This window comes from Mixophyes fleayi, chromosome 5 (assembly GCF_038048845.1).
Source record: "Mixophyes fleayi isolate aMixFle1 chromosome 5, aMixFle1.hap1, whole genome shotgun sequence".
In the NCBI taxonomy this organism is placed as follows: domain Eukaryota; kingdom Metazoa; phylum Chordata; class Amphibia; order Anura; family Limnodynastidae; genus Mixophyes; species Mixophyes fleayi.
Window position 1 is genome coordinate 26,337,352 of NC_134406.1, and position 21,005 is coordinate 26,358,356.

The following is a 21,005-nucleotide window of genomic DNA, read 5'->3' on the forward strand; positions in this document are numbered from 1 at the left end:
ACTCCTCACTGTTTAGCCCTCTTTCCGCCTCATAACCAAGCAGACGTATGTAGGTTGAAAGATTCCAATTCTGTTCACTGTCACCTCGCAGGAACCATCAAAAACGTATAGTGGTCAAATTAACCTCCAGAGATACCTGTAATAGCGCGGTATCCCAAATGCTGTTGCAGTGTAAAACAAGTGGTCTCCTCGTTAGTCACGCTCCTTCCTCTCACAGATCGAGTAGACAGATGGATCTTGAATAAAATAACTTTATTTTACATACAGATAATGACAGTTTACACGCTGTCATCAAAGTAAAAAACTGTTTAAAATGTCAAGTGCCAAAGTATCAAATGATAGCGGACCTCTGCGTTTCGTTCTATAAAGAACTTTTTCAAGAGCTATTAAAACTGATTTCTCCAGGCCAGCAGGCAGGGCCGGACTGGGACTAAAAATCAGCCCTGGCATTTACAGCACACAGGCCCACCTGCTGTGGGCTCCATGCACGATATAGTTGGACGCTGAAATGGTGTTGCTGGTGCAGTCCAACATGAAGCAACAGCCAGTATTTTTCTTATGTGCAAAATAATAAACTAATTTGCACCTCTTGCATTGTAACATGGTTTGTTCAGGAGCAAACTTACTCCTTATTTTGCTTTGCTTTCCTCATTGACTCAGGCCCATATAATTTAACACAATAGACGTAAATTCAAAATGAAAAAATAAAAATCATTCTAAAATAAATAACTAATCCGGCACGTAGCATACACTAAAAGACTAAATCAGCACAAATACTGCACAACCAACAATGTGTTTAAATAAGTTGCATACCCTACAATAATGAAGCAATTGAAACAAATATGTTAATGAATACTCCTAAATATGAATATTCATAAGTGTTCTCCAGCATTAAATTTAGACAGATTGTGCCATTGTCTCTTACCTGTTCTTGCTCTTCTCTCTTGCAGCTTTGTTGTCCTCTCGCTGGCTTGTGAAAGTTGGAGTCCTGTATTGAAAATGCAAAAATTGTATTATAATGCAAAATGTTAACAAACCCTGAATGATTAGGCTCCTTAGTTCAAACAAAACACTTCATTATGGACAGATAAAACTACCCCATTGTACAGGCATATATAAGCAATATCTGAACATTTGTGGTCAATAAAATATTAACCTCTACCAGCCCCATTTCACTAGTATTTAATATTCTAGTGATCGCTGAGACCACAGAGAGCATCCATGTAACCGTCACGCAATAAAGTTATCATGCCTCCCAAAGCTGCTCTATTTATTAAATACCCCCTAAGACATTTCATTACCCCTGCAGGTATTTTCATTACAATAACAACTTCAAACTGGGAATAAACTCAGATACACAAAAATAAATTGTGTACTTCCAAAATAGTTATTACTTCCCACTGTAGCTGTTAATATGGACTATTGTGCTCCCTCTAACTAACCCACGCATCTAAACACAACAAAAACAGCGTTGTGGGGAGTAAACTGTATAAAGATGTATATAAATATATATATATATATATATATATATTTATATACATCTTTATACAGTTTACTCCCCACAACGCTGTTTTTGTTGTGTTTAGATGCGTGGGTTAGTTATTTTATATATATATATATATATATATATATATATATATATATATATATATATATATATATTTTAACAAAATATGTATAGATAAAAAACTTGTTAATTCATTTAACTACCCACCTTCAGTAATTTTCATTTCCTCCTCTTATAGCCATTGCCCCCCCCCCCCCCCCCCGGCAGCCATTTTTCCTTACTCCCCCCTGCATGGTATTTTCATTAGCCCTTTCCTACAGTCATTGTCACCCCTGTAGGTATTTTCATTTCCCCCTCCTACAGCCATTGCCCCCCCCTGCAACCATTTTTACTTATCCCCCCCCCCCGCAGGTATTTCCTTACACCCCCCAAAGTAATTTCCTTATACCCCCCCCCCCGAAGTCATTGCCTTCCCCTGCAATAAATTTTACTTATTCCCCCCCTGAAGGTATTTCCTTATACTCCCCCCTAAAGTAATTTCCTTATACTTTCCCCTGCAGTCATTGCCCCCCTGCAATAATTTTTACTTATTCCCCCCGCAGATATTTCCTTACACCCCCCCCCCAGAAACAATGACAAAAAAAATACTCTTTCTTACTTAAAACCAAAACGAAGGACGAATACAAATTAATACCTGAGCAGGCTGCTGGCATTCACTGTGTGCACCCAGCTAGTGAAACCGCGTAGTCAGAGGCTCCTAGGCGACTGCGCATGACATCACGGCGGCTGCGTCAGGATGCCACATCGCGCAGCCGCATGAGGTAATATGCAGTTTTCCAGCAGAGCATCGGAAGCTCTGCGTGACGGATCGGGGGAGGGAGCCGGGAGCCGGATGCCGGATCGGGTGAGAGCCAGGAGCCAGTGCCGCACAGGAGGCCAGCAAACGGTTCTGCCGAACCGCAAGTATTTTAGGAATCGGTTCTATAGAACCGGTGCAAACCGGCTGAATCCCACCACTGACTGTAACCATATTTATCTATTATTATAATTTGCCCCTCTCATACAGCCCTGGTTAAGGCCGTGGCCTCCAGGTTTTTTCCCCTGCCGTCTAAAACATGTGCCACAGTTTGCAACAACATAAAGGAACCAGGAATCCATTGTGCTTGATTACTTTATAAATCAAATATGGTTTACTTATGAAATTAAATAAATTCTGAGTACGCTGAACAATTCGTCAAACTCATTTATCAAGATTTGGCTCCCCTGGATTACTGTTTACAATATTCCATATGCTTTTTGATCCTACCAGTTTCCAAACCCCTGAAACTCACACTTCCTCCATTGTTGTGTTTTGGGTCTGGGTTGGTGCATGTTTCATTGGTTCCAACTCTTCTTCCACAATCACGCTCCTGCTTTTCCCATCCTGTCCTCCCATCTGTTATTTCCCCTTTCAGAAAACTTTCAGACATCCCTAATGAATTTGGCTAATGAATTTCTACTTTGTTAAAACAATATGCAGATCAGCTATTTCTGCAGACATGGATCCCAGAAAAAAGGAGATGTTCACAAGTTTGCCTTGACCTCACTGTGATAGATATAAGATTTGTGAGCTGTAACAGCGATAGTCCCGAAGCTTTTATTAGGCTCATAGTTCTGTTAAATATTACTGCCAAGATTTATAGTAGACATTTATTGATCTACTTACAAACATAGTCAAATAAACAAGACTTCATCCAGCCCAAGTTTTTCCATTATTTATTCTTCTGCACCTTCCAAGTCAAAGTTATTTGCTGGTAAACAGAGGCAATAAAGTTTATTTCATGTATTGGGGAAAAAACAATGAAAAAATGTGTATATTAGGTGGATTAGAATATACTGTGTAACCCTTGGCGCAAAACCGGAAAAACGTGAAGAAACAAAAATGTCCAGGTTCTCACCTTTAATGGGTATATTTCAAGCGTTTCTATGACCTGTCTCTTATTTGAATGGACATAGAGCCTGTCATAGATATTTCAAAGCACTTGGTCCAGTCTAAATGATGTTAACTAAGAGATAACAACCATTAAAGCAACACTGCCCCAATAGTGGCAACTATCACAATATGAAAAGGGAGAACTAGTTCATATAACTTGAGTTCTATCCTAAGCTCTAGTCTCTGGGATTGTCAGTGGATGTTGTTCCCTTTGCTCTCAGAAGACCCGATTAAGTCCATTTGTATGCCACATCTTGCATGAAAAAGCTCAGTATGCGCCAGAACGGGGCTTAAGCCAGTGAACACAATTCATGTCCGAACTGAAATGACACTTACAACTGCATATAACTTGAAGGATGGAACAGGGACGGGAAGGGCCGTACTTGCAGGTGTTTTTTTTACACGTAAGTTGCGTTGACATTGCTTTAAAAGAGGAATCAGACCCCAGAATGTCCTCCTAAAAATCCAGCCACTTGTTACGCATTTTGTAAGGTGCTGTTCACTTCTTCATGACACGTGGCAAACAACATCCTAGCTGTCGATCATAAGGTGCTTATTGGGATCTGATCGGTTGACTCCTACTGCATAATGTGGGGTCAGGCATATACATATTACAGATACATAATACATATTCAGATAGCAATAACCAATAAAACTTAAAATAATCAAATTCCATATAATTACTTTGCAGTTCTCTTATAGTTTCTTTTGGCAGGACTTATCTTTCTACAAATAACAGTTAACAATTGATCCACGAGTGAAAAAAACGTTACATGTAGTTGACTTGTAGTCAGGTGGTTTATTTGTATTCAGAGAAAATCATATCTAAAACGGAATGATTAAAAAAAGAGGCCCATCATTGTAGGCACATAACTGAAAGCACATCATGTAAAGCTTTTAAATAGTTATCACCACTTAAACTTTCGGTTTTCAAACTTATTTAAATGTTACAGTATTACACTGTTTTAAGTAGTTCTGTGGATGAAATATACAATATTGCATTGAATGAAGATTAAAGGAAATTTTGATATTCAACTACAAGTTGCACCTTAAGGTGAGTACCTGATATTATAACTGATAATTACCACTAGGGAACAGTATTGCATTATTAGTTTCTATGTCTTATTTGACATGATCTAGACTGGATCAAGTGCTTTGAAATCTGCCCCGTGAGCCCCAGGAAATTAGACTATTTATTATGCTGTTCCAGAATATATTACATTTTTATGTTTCTCCCTCCTTTTACAGTATTGCCTCTAGGGATACATGCTGCATTTATTGGAACTTAAAAGGCAATTAAGGACCTTCACAATCCCTTTGGATGTATGGAAAGATAGGGATACAGTAATAATTCATTGTATTGATTATTGGTCATACAGGTTGCGTTGGCACTGGTCAGATCCTCTCACTGTTTAGAATATAATGTGTCTTGTCAAGCAAATCTTATTTACTCCAATCAGGGATCATGCAAATATGATGTTTACTGTAATAAGAGAACAATACAAAATGCAGTAATCATTCTAATTCCTACAGAGTGGGAGCAAAGACTATATAGTAAAGAGATAACATGAATAAGAATTTGAGTGAACTTATTTAACCCCTTGTATAAAGGCAGTGCTGGGGTCATCTGTGATCCAAGATGTAGAAACCTACTCAGAGCCAGAGTAGTTCATGGTTTGGGGCAGCACGGTGGCTCAGTGGTTAGCACTTCTGCCTCGCAGCACTGGGGTCACGAGTTTGATTCCCAACCATGGCCTTATCTGTGTGGAGTTTGTATGTTCTCCTCATGTTTGCATGGGTTTCCTCTCACACTCCAAAAACATACTGGTAGGTCTTGGTCTGTGTGTGTGTGTGTGTGTGTGTGTGTGTGTGTATGTTAGGAAATTTAGACTGTAAGCGCCAATGGGGCAGGGACTGATGTGAGTTCTCTGTACAGCGCTGCAGAATTAGTGGCGCTATATAAATAAATGATGATGATGATGGTTGAGTGAGGCAGATGCATTCCCAGAAGGGGCAGAGGACAAGCCAGATTAAGAACTAGTTTACGTATATACAAGTTATGTACATTTGTAACTATGGTTACCAAACATTTAGGTGATGTCCTCAAAAAATATATACAAACTGCATTATCTGTCCTTTCATTTTAAAAGAGAACAGTCTTAGTATCACATGCCTTGGAGGTCAGAGTCAAGTCACAGGCTTAGGGAAAGAGATCCACATGGGCTCTTTATTAGGATTCTGGTGGTCAGAGAGACTTGAGAAACAGACAAAAATACATTTGAGGTATGGCCCCAAACCATCAGTCCACTGACTCTGGTATGTTGAAAGATCAGAAGTTACTACATTGTTCTTTTTTATTTTAAGGAAATGTGATCTCTCTGTGTAGATAGTCAGTTTTCGCAATGAGTTTCACTTTCAATTCATTGCATATTTTCAGCCTGTTGTAGTAATTCTGGCATACTTACCTACTTTCTTCAGCTCCCTTCCGGGAGCCAGCCAGTGGAGGGGGGCGTGAAGGGGCGGGGTGGCCGAAATCGCGTCATTTCGGCCCCGCCCCCTGTGACGTCATGACGCAAATTGCGTCATTTGACAGCGGGGGCGGGGCCAAACGCCGCGATTCACCGGGAATCGCGGCGTTTGGGATCTAATTCTGCCCACTTCACTAGGAAGTGGGGCACTTCCTAGTGAAGTGGGCAGAATTCGGGAGATTGCCACACTCGCCCGGGAGTCCGGGAGACTCTCACAAAATGCGGGAGTCTCCCGGACATTCCGGGAGAGTTGGCAAGTATGAATTCTGGGTGTGCTTAGATAAAGAGGGTGTGATGTGTTTGAGGTCTGCCACTGCTTTCTGTGTTTTCAAGGCAAACTAAATATTTGGGGCACTTGGTTAAGCATTGCAGAGTAAGTCTATCTCCGTTTGTATCTAGGGCTGATTGTGTTAAAACTTCCATGTCTGAAGAGACTTGGGGTGACAGTGGAGCAGCAGTGATAGGGCTCTGTTTGTCATGGCAGGTAGATTAATGTGATACCTCCAGTAATGCCCCATTGCCCCCCTTAGATGTGGACCCCTACATATTGAGAGAGGTAATTGTAAATGCCTCAAATTATCAGTTTAACCTCTTGATGTATATAAGCAGATCTGAGAGGGTAGAATGTGCAAAATGACATTATTTACATCAGCAGATGATTTTTTTTTTTGAGTTTCTTTCTTGAAGTTTAATTTCTTGAAGTTATGAGTCTTCTTATCAATCAACAGTTATAACATATGGTTGTCATATACAAGCTACTTAGAAGTCATATAAAACTGCAAATACATACTAATAGGTTATTTGGCTGCTATTAAATTGCCCTGTGTCTGTGTGCGTGTTAGGACATTTAGACCATACTTGCCAACATTTTTTTTTCTTTGTCCGGGAGATGCCGGCTGGGACGTGGGCGTGCAGGGGGCGGGGCTGCGAAATCGCGTCATTTTACAGTGGGGGCGGGGCTAAACGCCGCGATTCCGGGTGAATCGCGGCGTTTAAACTAAATTTTTCCCCCTTCCTATCAGGGAGATTGCCACACTCGTCCGGGAGACTCTCGCAAAATGCGGGAGTCTCCCGGACAATCCGGGAGAGTTGGCAAGTATGATTTAGACTGTAAGCTCAATTGGGGCAGGGACTGATGTGAGTTTTCTGTACAGCGCTGCGGAATTAGTGGTGCTATATAAATAAATGATGACAAATAAGTGTTTGTAATTTCATTCATAGTATCAGCTTGGTGTGGCTCGCAGGAACCTGTTGTGTTAAAACCTGAGAGGGAGAGACTAAATCACTTTGTTTTCTCTTTGATTGTCTCTAAATAGTGGTGCTCTGTCCATTATGTATTTATGTACAGAGAGATCCAGATGTGTGTTCTTAGTTACAGATGAGTGCCCAATAACAGTTTATGGCACAGGTTGTAAAAGCTAAAACCACTGGGAATCTTTCAGGTTATATCAATGTCATCAATTTTCTCAAATATCATACAGGAGTCATGGTTGATATGTAAATAAAGAGAAACTCATGACCTGTTGTGTGGAAGTTATATCATGTTTGTAGTAGAGAATGCCTGACTTGAAAGGTGTTTTGAAAAGACGGTGTTAAAACTCATTTCCACAGACTTTCTGGTTCTGACAACACAGTATAATGGAGGCTGTGGGTACCTGCAGCATGTTTAAAATGTTCGGTTAATCAGATTTGTCCACTTATGGGAGTTTCTTAATGAGACGTGTTCCAGCGAATTCACTCACCCGGACGGCAAAAATCTGATTATTCGTGAGTGTACCATTTTTCTGTAGTTTACTCTTTATTTTACAAGAACTATTGTATTATATATTTGTATGTCTGAAACAGAGGAGATTATCTGGTTTATGATAACTCTAAAGTAAATTGAGGGAGATTAGTGTACATTAAGGGAGAACAATGGCTTCAAGAGTGTAAGCTCTTCAGAAAAAACCTTGCTGGTGACAGAATTGGTAAAGCATAACTTAATGTATGGGATAGACAGGGAGAGTTTTAATCATTTTTAAACAGACCAGGGGGTAAATGTATCAAGCTGAGAGTTTTCCGGCGGGTTTGAAAAGTGGAGATGTTGCCTATAGTAACCAATCAGATTCAAGCTATCGTTTTGTAAAATGTACTAAATAAATGATAGCTAGAATCTGATTGGTTTTTCAAACCCGCCAGAAAACTCTCAGCTTCATACATTTACCCCCAGCTGGCTGCTATTGATTAACCTTTTTCACACACGTCACGCAGGCTGAGGTGAGCGCTGGATTGTGACAACAGTACTCGCATCTTAAGAAAATAACATAAAAATGAAGCTTCAGCTTTTTTGACTGGAATGTTAGGAAAGCTTTTCAGTGGTAAAAAAATACTGTATTTAGTTTTTAGGATACAGTGCAAAAGTGGGACTTCTTTGTCATCCATCGTGTATATTATTGCATTGTGCTCATTGCTTGATTTCTGCATCTCTTTGCTGGATTGTTTCTTTGTGTTGCCTGATTGTTTGACAAAATTCGACTAGTACAATACAAATAGCTGGTTGTATAGTTTAGCTGCACACATAGCTTGTCACAAGGGACTGTTGATAGGACTAGCCCTCCTGTTGTATGTAGTTACTGTGGATGGTACACGCTCCTCCTTAGAGGTAGTCATTATAGGAGGATTTTTTGTTTTATTCTCCCACTGCATGGACCTGTGTGTTTGGCACAGAAAGATATGGTGAATAGCAGACTATTATGAGTTGAGTATCATTTTTTGTCGAGGTGTCTGCTGGACCCAGACACTTTGCCATCCCTCTCCATGGCTAGAAAAAAGGGTACTGGTGTACAGGGTGAGGATCCAGGACGTCTCCCCATCTGGTACTCAGACACATCCTTCATAGTGTTTCTTGGATATTCATCACTGTTTCTTTTCTAGCAGTAATGAAGTCTCGGGTATTGCTACTTAGCATCAACAGGCTTGAACCAAGGCAAGATAACATTGTTTTCCCGCAGAATTGGCCTTATTTATTATATATATGTATATAGCAGTTTTCTATTCTGTCATTTGTATCATCAGGGTCTAGTCTTGGTTTTCTACATTTCCTTGTATGCAGCCTAAAGATATAAATCTATAGTACTGCACAAGACCTGGGGCTCATCTGTCTAGCTCTATGGGAAATAGGGTCTGCTATAGGTGAAGATCGGAACTTAAGTTCTATAGATTTATTAGCTGGTGGGTTACGTTACACATAGCTCATTCCAGCATGTATGTACTTCTCTACATAATGGGAATTGATTTAAAAGTATAAACCTATTTATAAACAGCCATGAATGGAAAGACATGGGAGTGATTCATGGACAAACACATAGGATATAATTGTTAATAGTTAGGATTGTTGTGAAGAGTAATATATTGTGATATTTAAGGTAATGTGCATAACAATGTATGTAATAATAGATATGTCTTTAAATATAGCAGTGAGATGCTACTAATAGAACCATGGCCAATGAAGAACTGGCTGTGTGTGTCTTCAGACCCTTTAACGGTCTTGGCCGGTTATTCTGCGCCATACTCCAGAACCAAGTCTGTGGGACCCTGAGAAGGAGGTTGGGGAAGTCTGAGGTTCTCCAGTTGGGAAACTGAAGCGGAGGAAAGAGAGCCTTGGCTTGGCTGTCTACTGGCGATTAGTTGTTGGGTTAATTGGGGCATGGCCTGAATCATGGAACGTGCGCAGACCAGTTCCCTCAACTCTTGACAGAGCCCCCTAAAGCGAGCACAGGCGCTGAGCCTTCACCTCACACGCCGAACTATAAGGCTCCCGTGTCAGACTGCGCACAATGGAGTTTGAAATTACACTTGGAGCAGGAGAAAAATTTTGCCATTGCGCCCCCTTTTGGGAGGGCCCTCGAGGCATTGCCCTTCTTAGACATACTGGAGTGAGGGATAGAATAACAATACCTTAATTTCAATACAGACAATAAACAGAAAAATGTTTAATTAATGGTATATATTTTAGAGGAGAGATTGTACCCGCTCAATGGTGGAGTGTGTGATGCTAGTTTGTAGCTATGTTAAACAGAGTAGGTCAACTACACGCTCACTCGGAGGTAGGGACGAGTATATAAGTAGACAGAAAACAGCTATGCAGTGAGTATTATGACTATAGTTAGATATAGTCAGATATAGATTACCCAATTCCTTATATTGCAGTGTTTAACTGCCCACAAAATCCAAATAACACTGTAACAATTTTGCATTGAGTTTTGTATAAGAAGGAGAGGGAGAGGAGATAGACCAGTTTAACAGAAGAGCCACAGGCAGAGTCTTAAATTGAGGTTGCACACCACCTGTCATATTCTTGATGGGCTTGCCAAAGAGGTAAGCCCGCCAACAGACGAGGTATAAGGACCTCCTCCTGCCATCTGTCCTTTGTTAGACTGCTCCCTTGTAACTGATCCTATGCTGTACGTGAGGCGGCTATAAGGGAGGCCCCTGATGTGATATTAAAAAGGACAGGAAGGAGGAGAGGGGAGCCTTAACGTAACCTGGCAGGCGTCGCTGCTATTCTATGCTCTGTCTGGAGCAGATTGGGTGTCGGGATCCTCGGTCACTGCTTTTGTCGGCGGTGACCAGATCCACCCATTCTTGTCTTGGAAACGGGCTGTATATCAGAAGGATTCCACCTCACAGCCGCTCCTTGATAGCGCTGCTGCCACCAGTCTCACCACCAGGACCCTGGTGAGATGAACAGAAGGGAGACCTAATCTACACTGAGGATACTAGTCACTAGAGGTATAGAGGGGGGATCTTGTCATTAAAGATTTAATGAAAGTGCCAGAGCTCCTCTCGCCACATTCATACCCCATTTAGACTTGAATGTTCCCCACAGGAAGCTTGAGAAAAGAACTATAATAGTATAATAACCTAATATCGCAGAAAATCCTGTTATTTGCAACTGAACATTACATACTTCTGTACATCAATTAAGAGAAAAACAACATTTATTGTATGAAAATATAAGATTTATTATTGAGATCTTATTGTAAGTTATAGAGCTATTAATGGTTTGAGATTTATTAAGAGTAATTTGTACAAGTTTACCCTATTGAAAACAACAAGTTATAAGTTATTGAACATTTATTAGCTGTGCACTTTAATTATCTTCCTCGGTCTACCCAAACCCTTTTTCCTTGCTCCACCCAATAAATAAACATTCCTAATTCAGGAATCCACGGGGTCTTGACTTGGTTTTGGGTCCCGGCTCTCTCTGTGTTGGAGTTGGAGACACTCTTTAGAAATAGGAGCGGATCAGTTACCATCCAAAACATCCTGATTAGAGCACAACATAAGTACTCCACAGAAAGTAGCAACTCATGTGGGTCCGAGCTGTATGGTGACCAGCGAATGATAGAACCCTCTCTGCTGCAGTAGTTCTTGGTGTGTCCCCTGTTCTACAACTCTTCCATTCTGGATCACAGCTATTTTATCTGCATTCTGAATGGTTGACAGCCGGTGAGCAATCACAATACACGTGCGACCTTCCCGAGCTTTGTCCAGAGCTTCTTGTACAACCTGTAGGAGTGAAGATCAAAATCACTGGTTACAGTGTACTCTGAAATGGACACATACCACTTCTTAACGACCATAGATTAATATTCACAATTGTGTAATGCATTGCTTTCACTGGTCATAACTCCAGGAAACAATAGGGCTTTCTTTTATTTAGACAGTAGAGTAAATAGAATTATTGTTCTATATTATGGTCAATTTGTAGGGAAAAATATAAAACTGCAACAATTAATTTAACACAATTAGTGAAAATCCCACAAAATATACTTTTTATTCTGCAGCTTCTAATGTTTATAGGGCTTCTATATATGTGGATTTTACTAGAGGTTTGTTGAACTGCCACTAGAGGGAGCAGATTTTGGCAGCCCTTGCCGTCAATGTCAGATTTATGCCCTTATTCATAGGGCTCCTGTAAAAAAGGATTATAGGCTACGTAAATGACCCTTACAGGCTCATTTAGAGGTGGCCACAATCTTGTCCCAAACGTATGTAGGAAAATATGCAGACAAGAAAAAGAGAATTTACAAGCATATGTTCAGTCAGACACATCGCAAGACGAGTCCAGCTCTAAAATAGCAATTTGCGCCAGACGTAAAGCAGGCATATGTGGGAATGGTGTATATTTATGCCCCACGACAACGTAGTGGTACCGTAGAGATGTGGCTCAACAACATTAGTAGTAAATGCTTAAAAAGTCGCATTACTCTCTTTGTACACATTATAATAATATAACGAATTATCACATACAGGAGACAAAATAGTGCCCTTAATAGCGTTAATAAATGTGAGTTATATTTGTCATAAAAACTGTAACTAAGTAAAAATAGAAAATGTAAATACAAAATGAATGGCATTCAATTCAATACATTAACTGCATCTTATGTTTTCCTCTATAAAAATCAAATGGAAATCATTCCTGTAGTAGTCCAATTGGAAATGTCAACTGAGTATGAGAATAGACAGCCGTGACTTCATAAAATAGCTGTGACACTAATGATTTAAATACTATCAACTGGATAGGTCAAGTCACAAGTAGCCAATCAGAAGTGGCTAGATAGTGCTGCTAACAGTCATTGCATATCACTGCGTCAGCCCTCCAGCACCCGCAAGATATGCCTCCTAAAAGAATACTGTGTCACAATTACATGAACACACCCTTACATACCTATGTTTACCTGCACACTCGTTCTGCCTGTCCAGGTTTAGTCAACGAAAACCAAAAGTGTATATTCGGCCGTATGCGTATTTTTAATGCACATTTGGAATACGAAAAGATGCATTGGAAGCAAAAAAAAACCAAAACAGATGTTCTGTATGTCCAACTTTAAATGAGCCCCTTAGTGACTATTACCTGTGCTCATGGTGGTACTGGAGAGAGCATGTTATCCTTGTGCGGTAAGTTGTGGTAAAGCTGTAATTATGCTTAAGAATGGTACACAACAATGAAATGACTACAATGTTCTATTTCACCTTTTCACTCTCTGTATCCAGAGCAGATGTGGCTTCATCCAGAAGTAGGATTTTGGGTTGACGGACAAGAGCTCGCGCTATGGCGATCCGCTGCTTCTGACCCCCGGAGAGTTGGGTGCCTTTATCTCCAACACTGGTATTATATTTCTATCAGAAAGTGCAGCAAGAGGTTAATTGATTGTACATCTGCACACAGTTATGAATACATTGTTATACTGTACATCAGATCACCATGAGCCATAGAATCATACAAGTCACTAATTAAAGGGATTCTCCATATGACGCTACAAATCATCTATTCACTACCAGAAACTGTTTTCCCGCTGCTGTATTCTGAGTGAAGCCAACAACAGCAAGTACTGCTATTTCCCAAAGTTTTAGGTTTATCTGGAGAACCCATTTAAGGAACTGTACTATATTTCATATTGTGCATCATATGTAAATACATGTACACACTGCAATTTATTATATTACAAAATGCATAATTTTGTTTTTAAAGGTGTTTTAGTATGATGTGCTTTCTCTTTATTAACTTGCTGTCTACAGAGAAACTGCAGTCACTGATTTATCCCCTTTGGCCTTAGCAAGACTGACTCATCCACTTCTGCTATAGTAAGAAGTGTTTTTAAAACAATACAAGAATGATTCATTTTTCATTTCATACACACTTACAACACAATAAGACATTATTGAGACAGAGCAGAGACTTACATCCGGGAGTGATTCAATGAAGCTCTGGATATTGGCTTCCTTGGCTGCTCTTTCTATCTCTTCCTGTGACACCATCCTGCTGTTATCTCCATATGCGATGTTCTCCGCTATGCTGCAGTCAAACAACATGGGCTCCTGGGACACAATACCCATCTGTGCTCGGAGCCACTGGATGTTCACACTCTTCACGTCACAGCCGTCTACACTCTAGAAGAAAGAGATATTGAGGCTAAACATAGGGATCATTACTGGTGCTGGAAGGGGTGAATTACTGAGGGATTGCATAGGTCCCACACATTGGGCCCCTGCGGTTATGAAGGTTGGGAGTAGGGTTTCGATCTCTCAAATTAAAAGAAAAAATGTTTTCTTTAAACTGGCCGTCATCATGTACATATCAGATCAGAACAATGAGAATTGTAAAAATAAATCAATACAAATGCTCTGTAATAATGATGCCAACATTTTTATCCAGTTTTGTGCTGTCCTGTGGTTCTAAAACAACATTAAATTCATCAGATTTCTTGCAGCACTGAGGGCTAACAGTGGTAGCGCCTCCCAACTCCTGCTGTAGTGAAGGCGGTAAGGATGTGTGAGGTCAGACTATCTTGGTAAAGTGAATGAGCGTCAGCTAAAATCTCCAGCTCACACAGGTTACAAACAAGATTAAAATATCCTTACTTTGATACTACAAGGCAAATTGTCACGTATAAATAGTGTCTAGTTATCACGTATACATAAGAAGGAAACACACTTCAGGAAATTAAGTAATTGGCGTATTGTACTCCTGAGTATGGCTTTAGATTACATGGCAGCAGGGTATGAGATTGATAAGTACAGGTGGGGAGTTGGACCAAAATATGCTCACAAGGCCCAGTAGCGTCTAGATACCCCCATTGTTGACATACAACTGTATCTGCGATACTAAGTATTCATTATAAATAATCATCATCATTAATATTTACCACTTGTCCATCATGCGGGTCGTAGAATCTCTCCAGTATTTGGACAGTGGTACTTTTCCCGCACCCGCTGCTGCCCACTAGCGCCAGGGTTTCACCTTTCCCCACACTGATGTCCAGTCCCTGAAGCACCGGCACATCCGGTCGGGTTGGATAGTTGAACTGGACACTCCGGAACATGACATTCCCGTCGCACTGTGACTGCAGTGAATAAAATCAGTTAGTGCAATCCTGCAGACCTGCATATATTTTCTTACTAGGTTTCACCGCACACAGCAATCTGGCAGGGAGACTGAATAGGAACATACGTGTCCCACTTATTGTATGTATCAGGCAAAGCACATGTCCAACCTATAGTAATAGGTCCCCAATAATCAAACCTTATCTAATCTATCCAGTTCTGATAAGCTTATACATATATCTTTGTGAGCGTAATGAGTAGCTGTTTTATGTAAGACTATGTATGTCACGGAATTGTAGAGATGGCCGCTAACAGGTATTGGCACAACAGAACAGGGAGGCACGGAGTCTAACGTACCCCCGGTATTCACCAGGAACGCCTGCAAGAGGGTTTGGGCTTAGCTACAGAGGGTACGCAGGTCACGGTTCTTCAAGACAGTCACCGTTGTAGCGACTGTAGTAGACAGGCGTAGTCAGGCAATCCAGGTCAGAGCCAACCGAGCGGTGCAGTACACAGGGAAGATCCAGAGAGAAGTCAGGTCAAGCCAAATAGTCAAACCAGTCGGGCAGCGAGATACCAAAACGAAACACAGGAAGCCGAGTCAGAACCAAAGAACACAGGATCAGAAGTACAGGAAAAGCTGGAGCAGGAGTGAACCAATACTCTGGCACTAGACAGGTGTCAGAGGCTGATTTATATACCATTAGGTGCCTCCTGATTGGGTTAGGGAGATTTTGGCGGTGAGACATGGAGACTGCTGACAGGAAGGCAGAGATAGCATCCTGCTGCTAGGCAACGGGAAGGTGCAGGCGTCCGTCTCCTGCACCAAGTGTCAGTGCGGAGACTGCGCCTGACAATGTACTTACAGGAGATCGTAGAGCTGCCCCTGGTATATATCCATGTGCTGTTAACACTGCAGATAATGTTCAACTGCCAGAGAGACCAAGAATGCTCATAGCAGCATCCAAACTTACCCAACATTTGAAGTCAGTACCATGAATACTAACACTGTGATTCCCATAGTGATCAAAAGAATGTACAAATATTGAGCAAAATTTCCATGACGTGTATGGTACATCAAAAGTGGACTTATATCACCAGAAGATGACAGCTCTGTGAAACGGACTCTTCCATCGCAAATCTAATTTTCTGCAAAACGTCACACCAACTTTGCTCATCTCTACACAGTGTGTAGCTTACAAAGTCTATTCTTCTACTACAAAGATAATGTACTTGACTTTTAAAATAATTCATGATTAAAAAAAGGGAAGTAGATATGTGCTTGATTATGGATTTAGAGATTTGCCTTGGTGCCACAACAGAACTCTCACTTTTTAATCTCACCTGCTCAGTCTCCCCCCTCTGCTATGTAGCCACTGGCACTTGGCATGACACAGCATGGTACACTAGGGACACTAGGGACTAATAAAAAGATAAATTCATTGCAATACATGTTTTTAAAAGAGTATTCTTAAAACTCAGCATAAAATAATAAAGCCAAGGATACCTGAACTAAAAGAATCTAATTAAAACTGCTATGACATTGTGATATTTGATTACTGACTGTCAGTCGATGCAATGTTTAGTGACATCTTCTAAATAATTATGATCACGTGGGGGTGCTTCTTCCTTATAAGGAACCAAGTATGTTTCAAAAAAATATTATAAAAAAATACTGATTTTTAGCACCACACTTATACAGAACTATGTGTGTCCTTTTGCAGCCAGTGCAGCACTTTTTATCCCTACAAAATGAACAAACTATTTACTAAATATCTACTTACAGGCTTGTCCCCAGCAGTGCTGTAACTGTCTATAAGAGGCTCCTTCTCCAGAAGACTGAATATATGAGCCGCTGAGATCTTTGCTTTAGCGTAGTCTGGAGCAAAGGAACTGGCTTCACCCAAAGCCATTGCCCCAAATACAATGGCTGAGAACACCCTGCGGAGGTAATACATTTCTTTTAGCGTTTTTTAATTGTCGGGTGTCACGTGAGTTATCTTACTACTGAACCTCAATACGTTACATATAGGTGAAACACAAAAGTAGAAACAGCGTCATAAGCTGAACTAGAGAGTAGCAACTGACATTAGTATTAGACTTTGAGATGGGCTTCACCATAGAGGGCTTGCATAAATGTACAAGCGACTCAGTATATTAAAATATTACATAAATATCTATTAAGATCGGGCTGGTTCAAAAGAATGCGCATTGGCCTGCAGGCAAAGTTCTTTTAAAGGCTATGTTTATTTTACTAGAACGCAAAGCTAGACCATTAATAAGTGAAAGGAACTGACAGCTAAAATAATTTTTTATCCCACATCTTCCTTCTGCCCATCTAACAGAATCATGATGGTCCAATGAATTGACCCCCTGGGCTCCAGCGAACCTTCCCCAGCTCACACTGTGACACCTCTCATTATTACAGCATTCCGGGAGAAGACGAGGTACAAATATGATTGTTAACCGTTCCTGACTGTCACTGCCAGCGTAAGAAGTGCAGATGTAAAGGGATCCCTTAACGCTAGACTCCCTTAAAAACACATTTTAGCTGAAGTTACCCTTTAATGCATGGGTGGGCAAACCAGTCCTCAAGGGCCATCAACAGTTCATGTTTTTAGGATTTCTTTAATCATGCACAGCTGAGTTAATCTATTTGGCTGGGTCAGTAATTATCCCAGCTGTTTCTACAGACAGAAATCCTAACAACTTGAACTGTTTATGGCCCTTGAGGACTGGTTTGCCCACCCCTGCTTTAATGATATAAGTATTTTAGTGTTACAGTGAGGTAAGACAAAAATTATACTTATACTAGATAGTTAATTACAATTTACAGTAAAGTGGATATAGAGTTTAAATTGAATGAAACACACAGGAGTCATAGGGATCACTGACACATATGTGTGAATGAGCCCAACAATGGGTTGTGAAGGTGTTAAATTGCATTTGAAGGGTCCTAGCACAAGAAAACTTAATAATACATATACTTACAGGAATACATTCTCCATTGTCATGTGTCCGTTTACTGCCAGCCACGCACCGAAGCGGAAACAGCCGGCATAGGCAAAGAACATGATGGCTTGAGACATCCCAAATGTCAGTCCGTGAATGTGCGCTTTTTTAATGGTATTTCTAGAGATAAATATATATTATTTACTTGCCATCTGTGTAATAGTACGTTGCTGTTTTGTAAAATACACTTTCTGTGTGTTTTTGTAAAATATAACTTCCATGTGCAGATTACACACAGACACACAAGCACATATAATATGGTTTCTTACTGGTAGGGTCCCATCAATTTTTCTTCATAAAGGGCCTCAAACTTCGTCTCTCGCGTTAAAGAAACAACAGTCCGGATGTTCTCAACGGCATCTGTGGCGATCTGTAAAGAAAGAAAAACATGATTATCAATGAAGCATTTTATTGGGTGCAGTATGAAAGCAAATACAATGTTTCTCAGTTACTTAACATTACACACAGCATTATTCAGTAGAATCAAATTAATTTTCTTTGGTACCGTGCGAAAGAAGAGTCAATATTTTTTTGTTATTTAAAGCTGCACTACCGCCTACTAAAAGTAGATGCCCCCCGATCCCACCGCTCCTCTTACAGCACCGGGCAAAAGTCAGGGGGTTCGGGAGGAATCAAGAGATTGTGGCTTGTGATTGGTCCTCCCACTCATATGTCCCCCCTGTTGCCCTTTTATGTTTGAATAACAAAATTAATTTACTGGTATTGCAGAAGTGGCAGAGCCCCAGGTAAAACGGCTGCATGTAGCAGGCCTGGGGGGCTCTGGCTTGGGCTGGGAGGGGGATAGCAGGCTGCAGGGGGTAATGCAGCTTAAAAAAAGCAGACTTTGCTGTTAATTTGCTTGCTAAATGGAAATGCTAGTATTTTGCTCAAAATAGCACCCTCCAAAACTTTTGATTTTTGTTGTTTTTCTATAAACTTCTAGGAAAATAAATGACATAACTCTTCTATTTTTCATTATGCAATTTCTGTTCATATTTGCATTTCTTAATGAAAACTGGATCCTCCGTAGTGCTTTTCCTGTTTAGTTAAAATGAAACATCCACCGTAGCCTAATGGAACAAGGCTACCGGTGGCCCCATATTCATAAACAATGGCAAAATGGTAACAACAGTCTGCTTTCTATGGATTATAGCATCTCTTTGCACAAATGTCTCTTCCATAAACATTGTTTTAAAAAGTAATATTTCAGTATGATTGAACAGTAACATAGGTTGTTTCTTTGCAATGTATTATAAGCATGTGTAGTGATGTTGTTTTCAAATATATTACTATTAGGAACAATAAATTAGTTAGTACAGGGCTGTAGAACTACAGGACTGGACAAAAGCCAGCCATGGGGCTAGATTTACTAAAGTGCGGGTTTGAAAAAGTGGAGATGTTGCCTATAGCAACCAGGATCAGATTCTAGCTGTCATTTATTTAGTGCATTCTACAAAATGACAGCTAGAATCTGATTGGTTGCCACAGGCAACCTCTCCACTTTGTCAAACCCGCAGTTTAGTAAATATACCCCATGGTGTTGACTGCCAGACCTGTGATAAATTGGACATATGGTATATCTTGCCTGTGTGTGTTGAGCACAGGGGCATAACTAGACAATTGTGGACTCATACCAAAATTTTGTAAGTGACCCCATGCACTGCCGAATGTTGAAAAAAAATCACATATACAAATAGGGCTTTGACAGGAAGGGGTGGGCCCTCAGCTGTGGGACCCATAGCATCTCCACCCCCGCCCCTATGGTATTTACTCGGTTAAGGAGCATATTCACCAAGCTAAGCCCAAAACAGCCAACATCACTGACATATTTTCCAGGAAATGTAACTTACTTTTCCAGCCCCTTCTAGTTCCTTCTTGTCTTTCTTTGCATGTCCAGCAAATGTTTTCATTTGAAGCAGAGAAGAGATTGCAATGACTGGCACAATAACCAAGAGGAGCAGAGTTAGCTGCCACCCATAAATAAAAGATATGATAGTTGCAGTGCCCATGTTTGCAATGTTCTGAGAAAGCAAAGCCAGTCTGGATCCTGTTGCCTAAGCAGATAAACATAGATTAAAATCACATTCTTTATTTAGTGAATCATCCAATTATTCCATTCCATTCTGCAATATTACTTTTGCATTTGGTATTAGGCAAAGAAGGCAGCTGTCTGGGGTTCGTGGGGTTAGAATGTTGTTTACTTAAGGACTTTTAGCTGTTTGCATGTTTAATGATTACATACATGATACAATTGTACATGCATCCCATTGTTCAGTAATTAGTGAGTTATCCAAAAGTGCAAACTTCACTTCCTTAACATCAAGTTAGAGTCCTAGTAAGGATTGACAATATACCCAGTAGTGAACAGTCTACATTGGTCTTCTGGCTATTAAGTCAGCAGCTCTGAATACATGTGGGGCCAGGGGCTGGAGAGGTGACTCAGGAGTGCCTGACATACCACCTCTCTATGCCGATATAGTAAAGCACAATTGCACAGTACCTTGTTTTCTTCAGGTGTGTGCACAATACTTTGTGTGCAATTTCACAGTCTTTGGCAACAACCCCATAAAAAAATATGTGCATAATTTTGTGAATGCTCCAGAAAATTTGCAGTTTGGAAATGTCAAGTTCAACATTTTACCATTTTGGAACCATTTTCTTTATTATTCTCTAAATCTGTTAGTTATTCTCCTAACATACTACTTATATTACTTACTTCACTTGTGCCTTTTGTTAACCATGAGAGTGAGGGGACATCTAGACTATCATTTTTACATTGTGTGTCACTTTTGTGTATCTGAAACATTGGTTGACGTGCACCTAGAAATGCATTTCCAGGCAGAACTGAGACTAAAAGGCTAAAGTGAGTCTCCTTATAGGCAGAGGCTCAAAACTTGTCTCAGTCCAGAGGTGACAAAGAAGTAACAGAGAAGTGCTTTTGCGGTATAGAAAAGGCTGTTCCCCGTAAACCGAGTTTGGCCCTGTAAGTGTGCCCACCACTTTACCTTATTTAAATAATAAGATCTTGTTTCTGCACTTCAATGCAATAACAGCACCTAATCGGCACTTGGTATGAACAATCTGACCATATTCTCCTATTGATAAGTACAAACTGCAC

At 40.4% G+C, this 21,005-nt stretch overlaps 1 protein-coding gene and 1 long non-coding RNA gene across 4 annotated transcripts in view; one reads left to right on the forward strand and one right to left on the reverse strand.

Annotated features, from left to right (window-relative positions):
* Nucleotides 1-21,005, reverse strand: part of ABCB1 (ATP binding cassette subfamily B member 1) — a 195,477-nt gene that overhangs the window by 125,138 nt on the left and 49,334 nt on the right. Inside the window, exons 21-28 of one of the 3 annotated variants that reach the window (XM_075211881.1) lie at nucleotides 19,738-19,941; nucleotides 18,157-18,257; nucleotides 17,867-18,007; nucleotides 16,660-16,816; nucleotides 14,698-14,895; nucleotides 13,736-13,942; nucleotides 13,025-13,171; nucleotides 10,986-11,557 (exon numbers count right to left, since the gene is read on the reverse strand). The exons of 1 other annotated variant lie outside the window; for it this stretch is intronic. In XM_075211881.1, coding sequence (XP_075067982.1) covers nucleotides 11,357-11,557; nucleotides 13,025-13,171; nucleotides 13,736-13,942; nucleotides 14,698-14,895; nucleotides 16,660-16,816; nucleotides 17,867-18,007; nucleotides 18,157-18,257; nucleotides 19,738-19,941 — 1,356 coding nt within the window. In that variant the 3' untranslated portion in view covers nucleotides 10,986-11,356. Of the gene's footprint in view, nucleotides 1-10,985; nucleotides 11,558-13,024; nucleotides 13,172-13,735; nucleotides 13,943-14,697; nucleotides 14,896-16,659; nucleotides 16,817-17,866; nucleotides 18,008-18,156; nucleotides 18,258-19,737; nucleotides 19,942-21,005 lie in introns of those variants that run through there. One more of the 3 variants, XM_075211880.1, reaches the window with a different exon arrangement.
* Nucleotides 15,064-18,900, forward strand: LOC142158175 (uncharacterized). The gene is made up of 3 exons (XR_012692734.1): nucleotides 15,064-16,824; nucleotides 17,221-17,322; nucleotides 17,869-18,900. It is a non-coding gene; the product is annotated as an uncharacterized LOC142158175 (long non-coding RNA).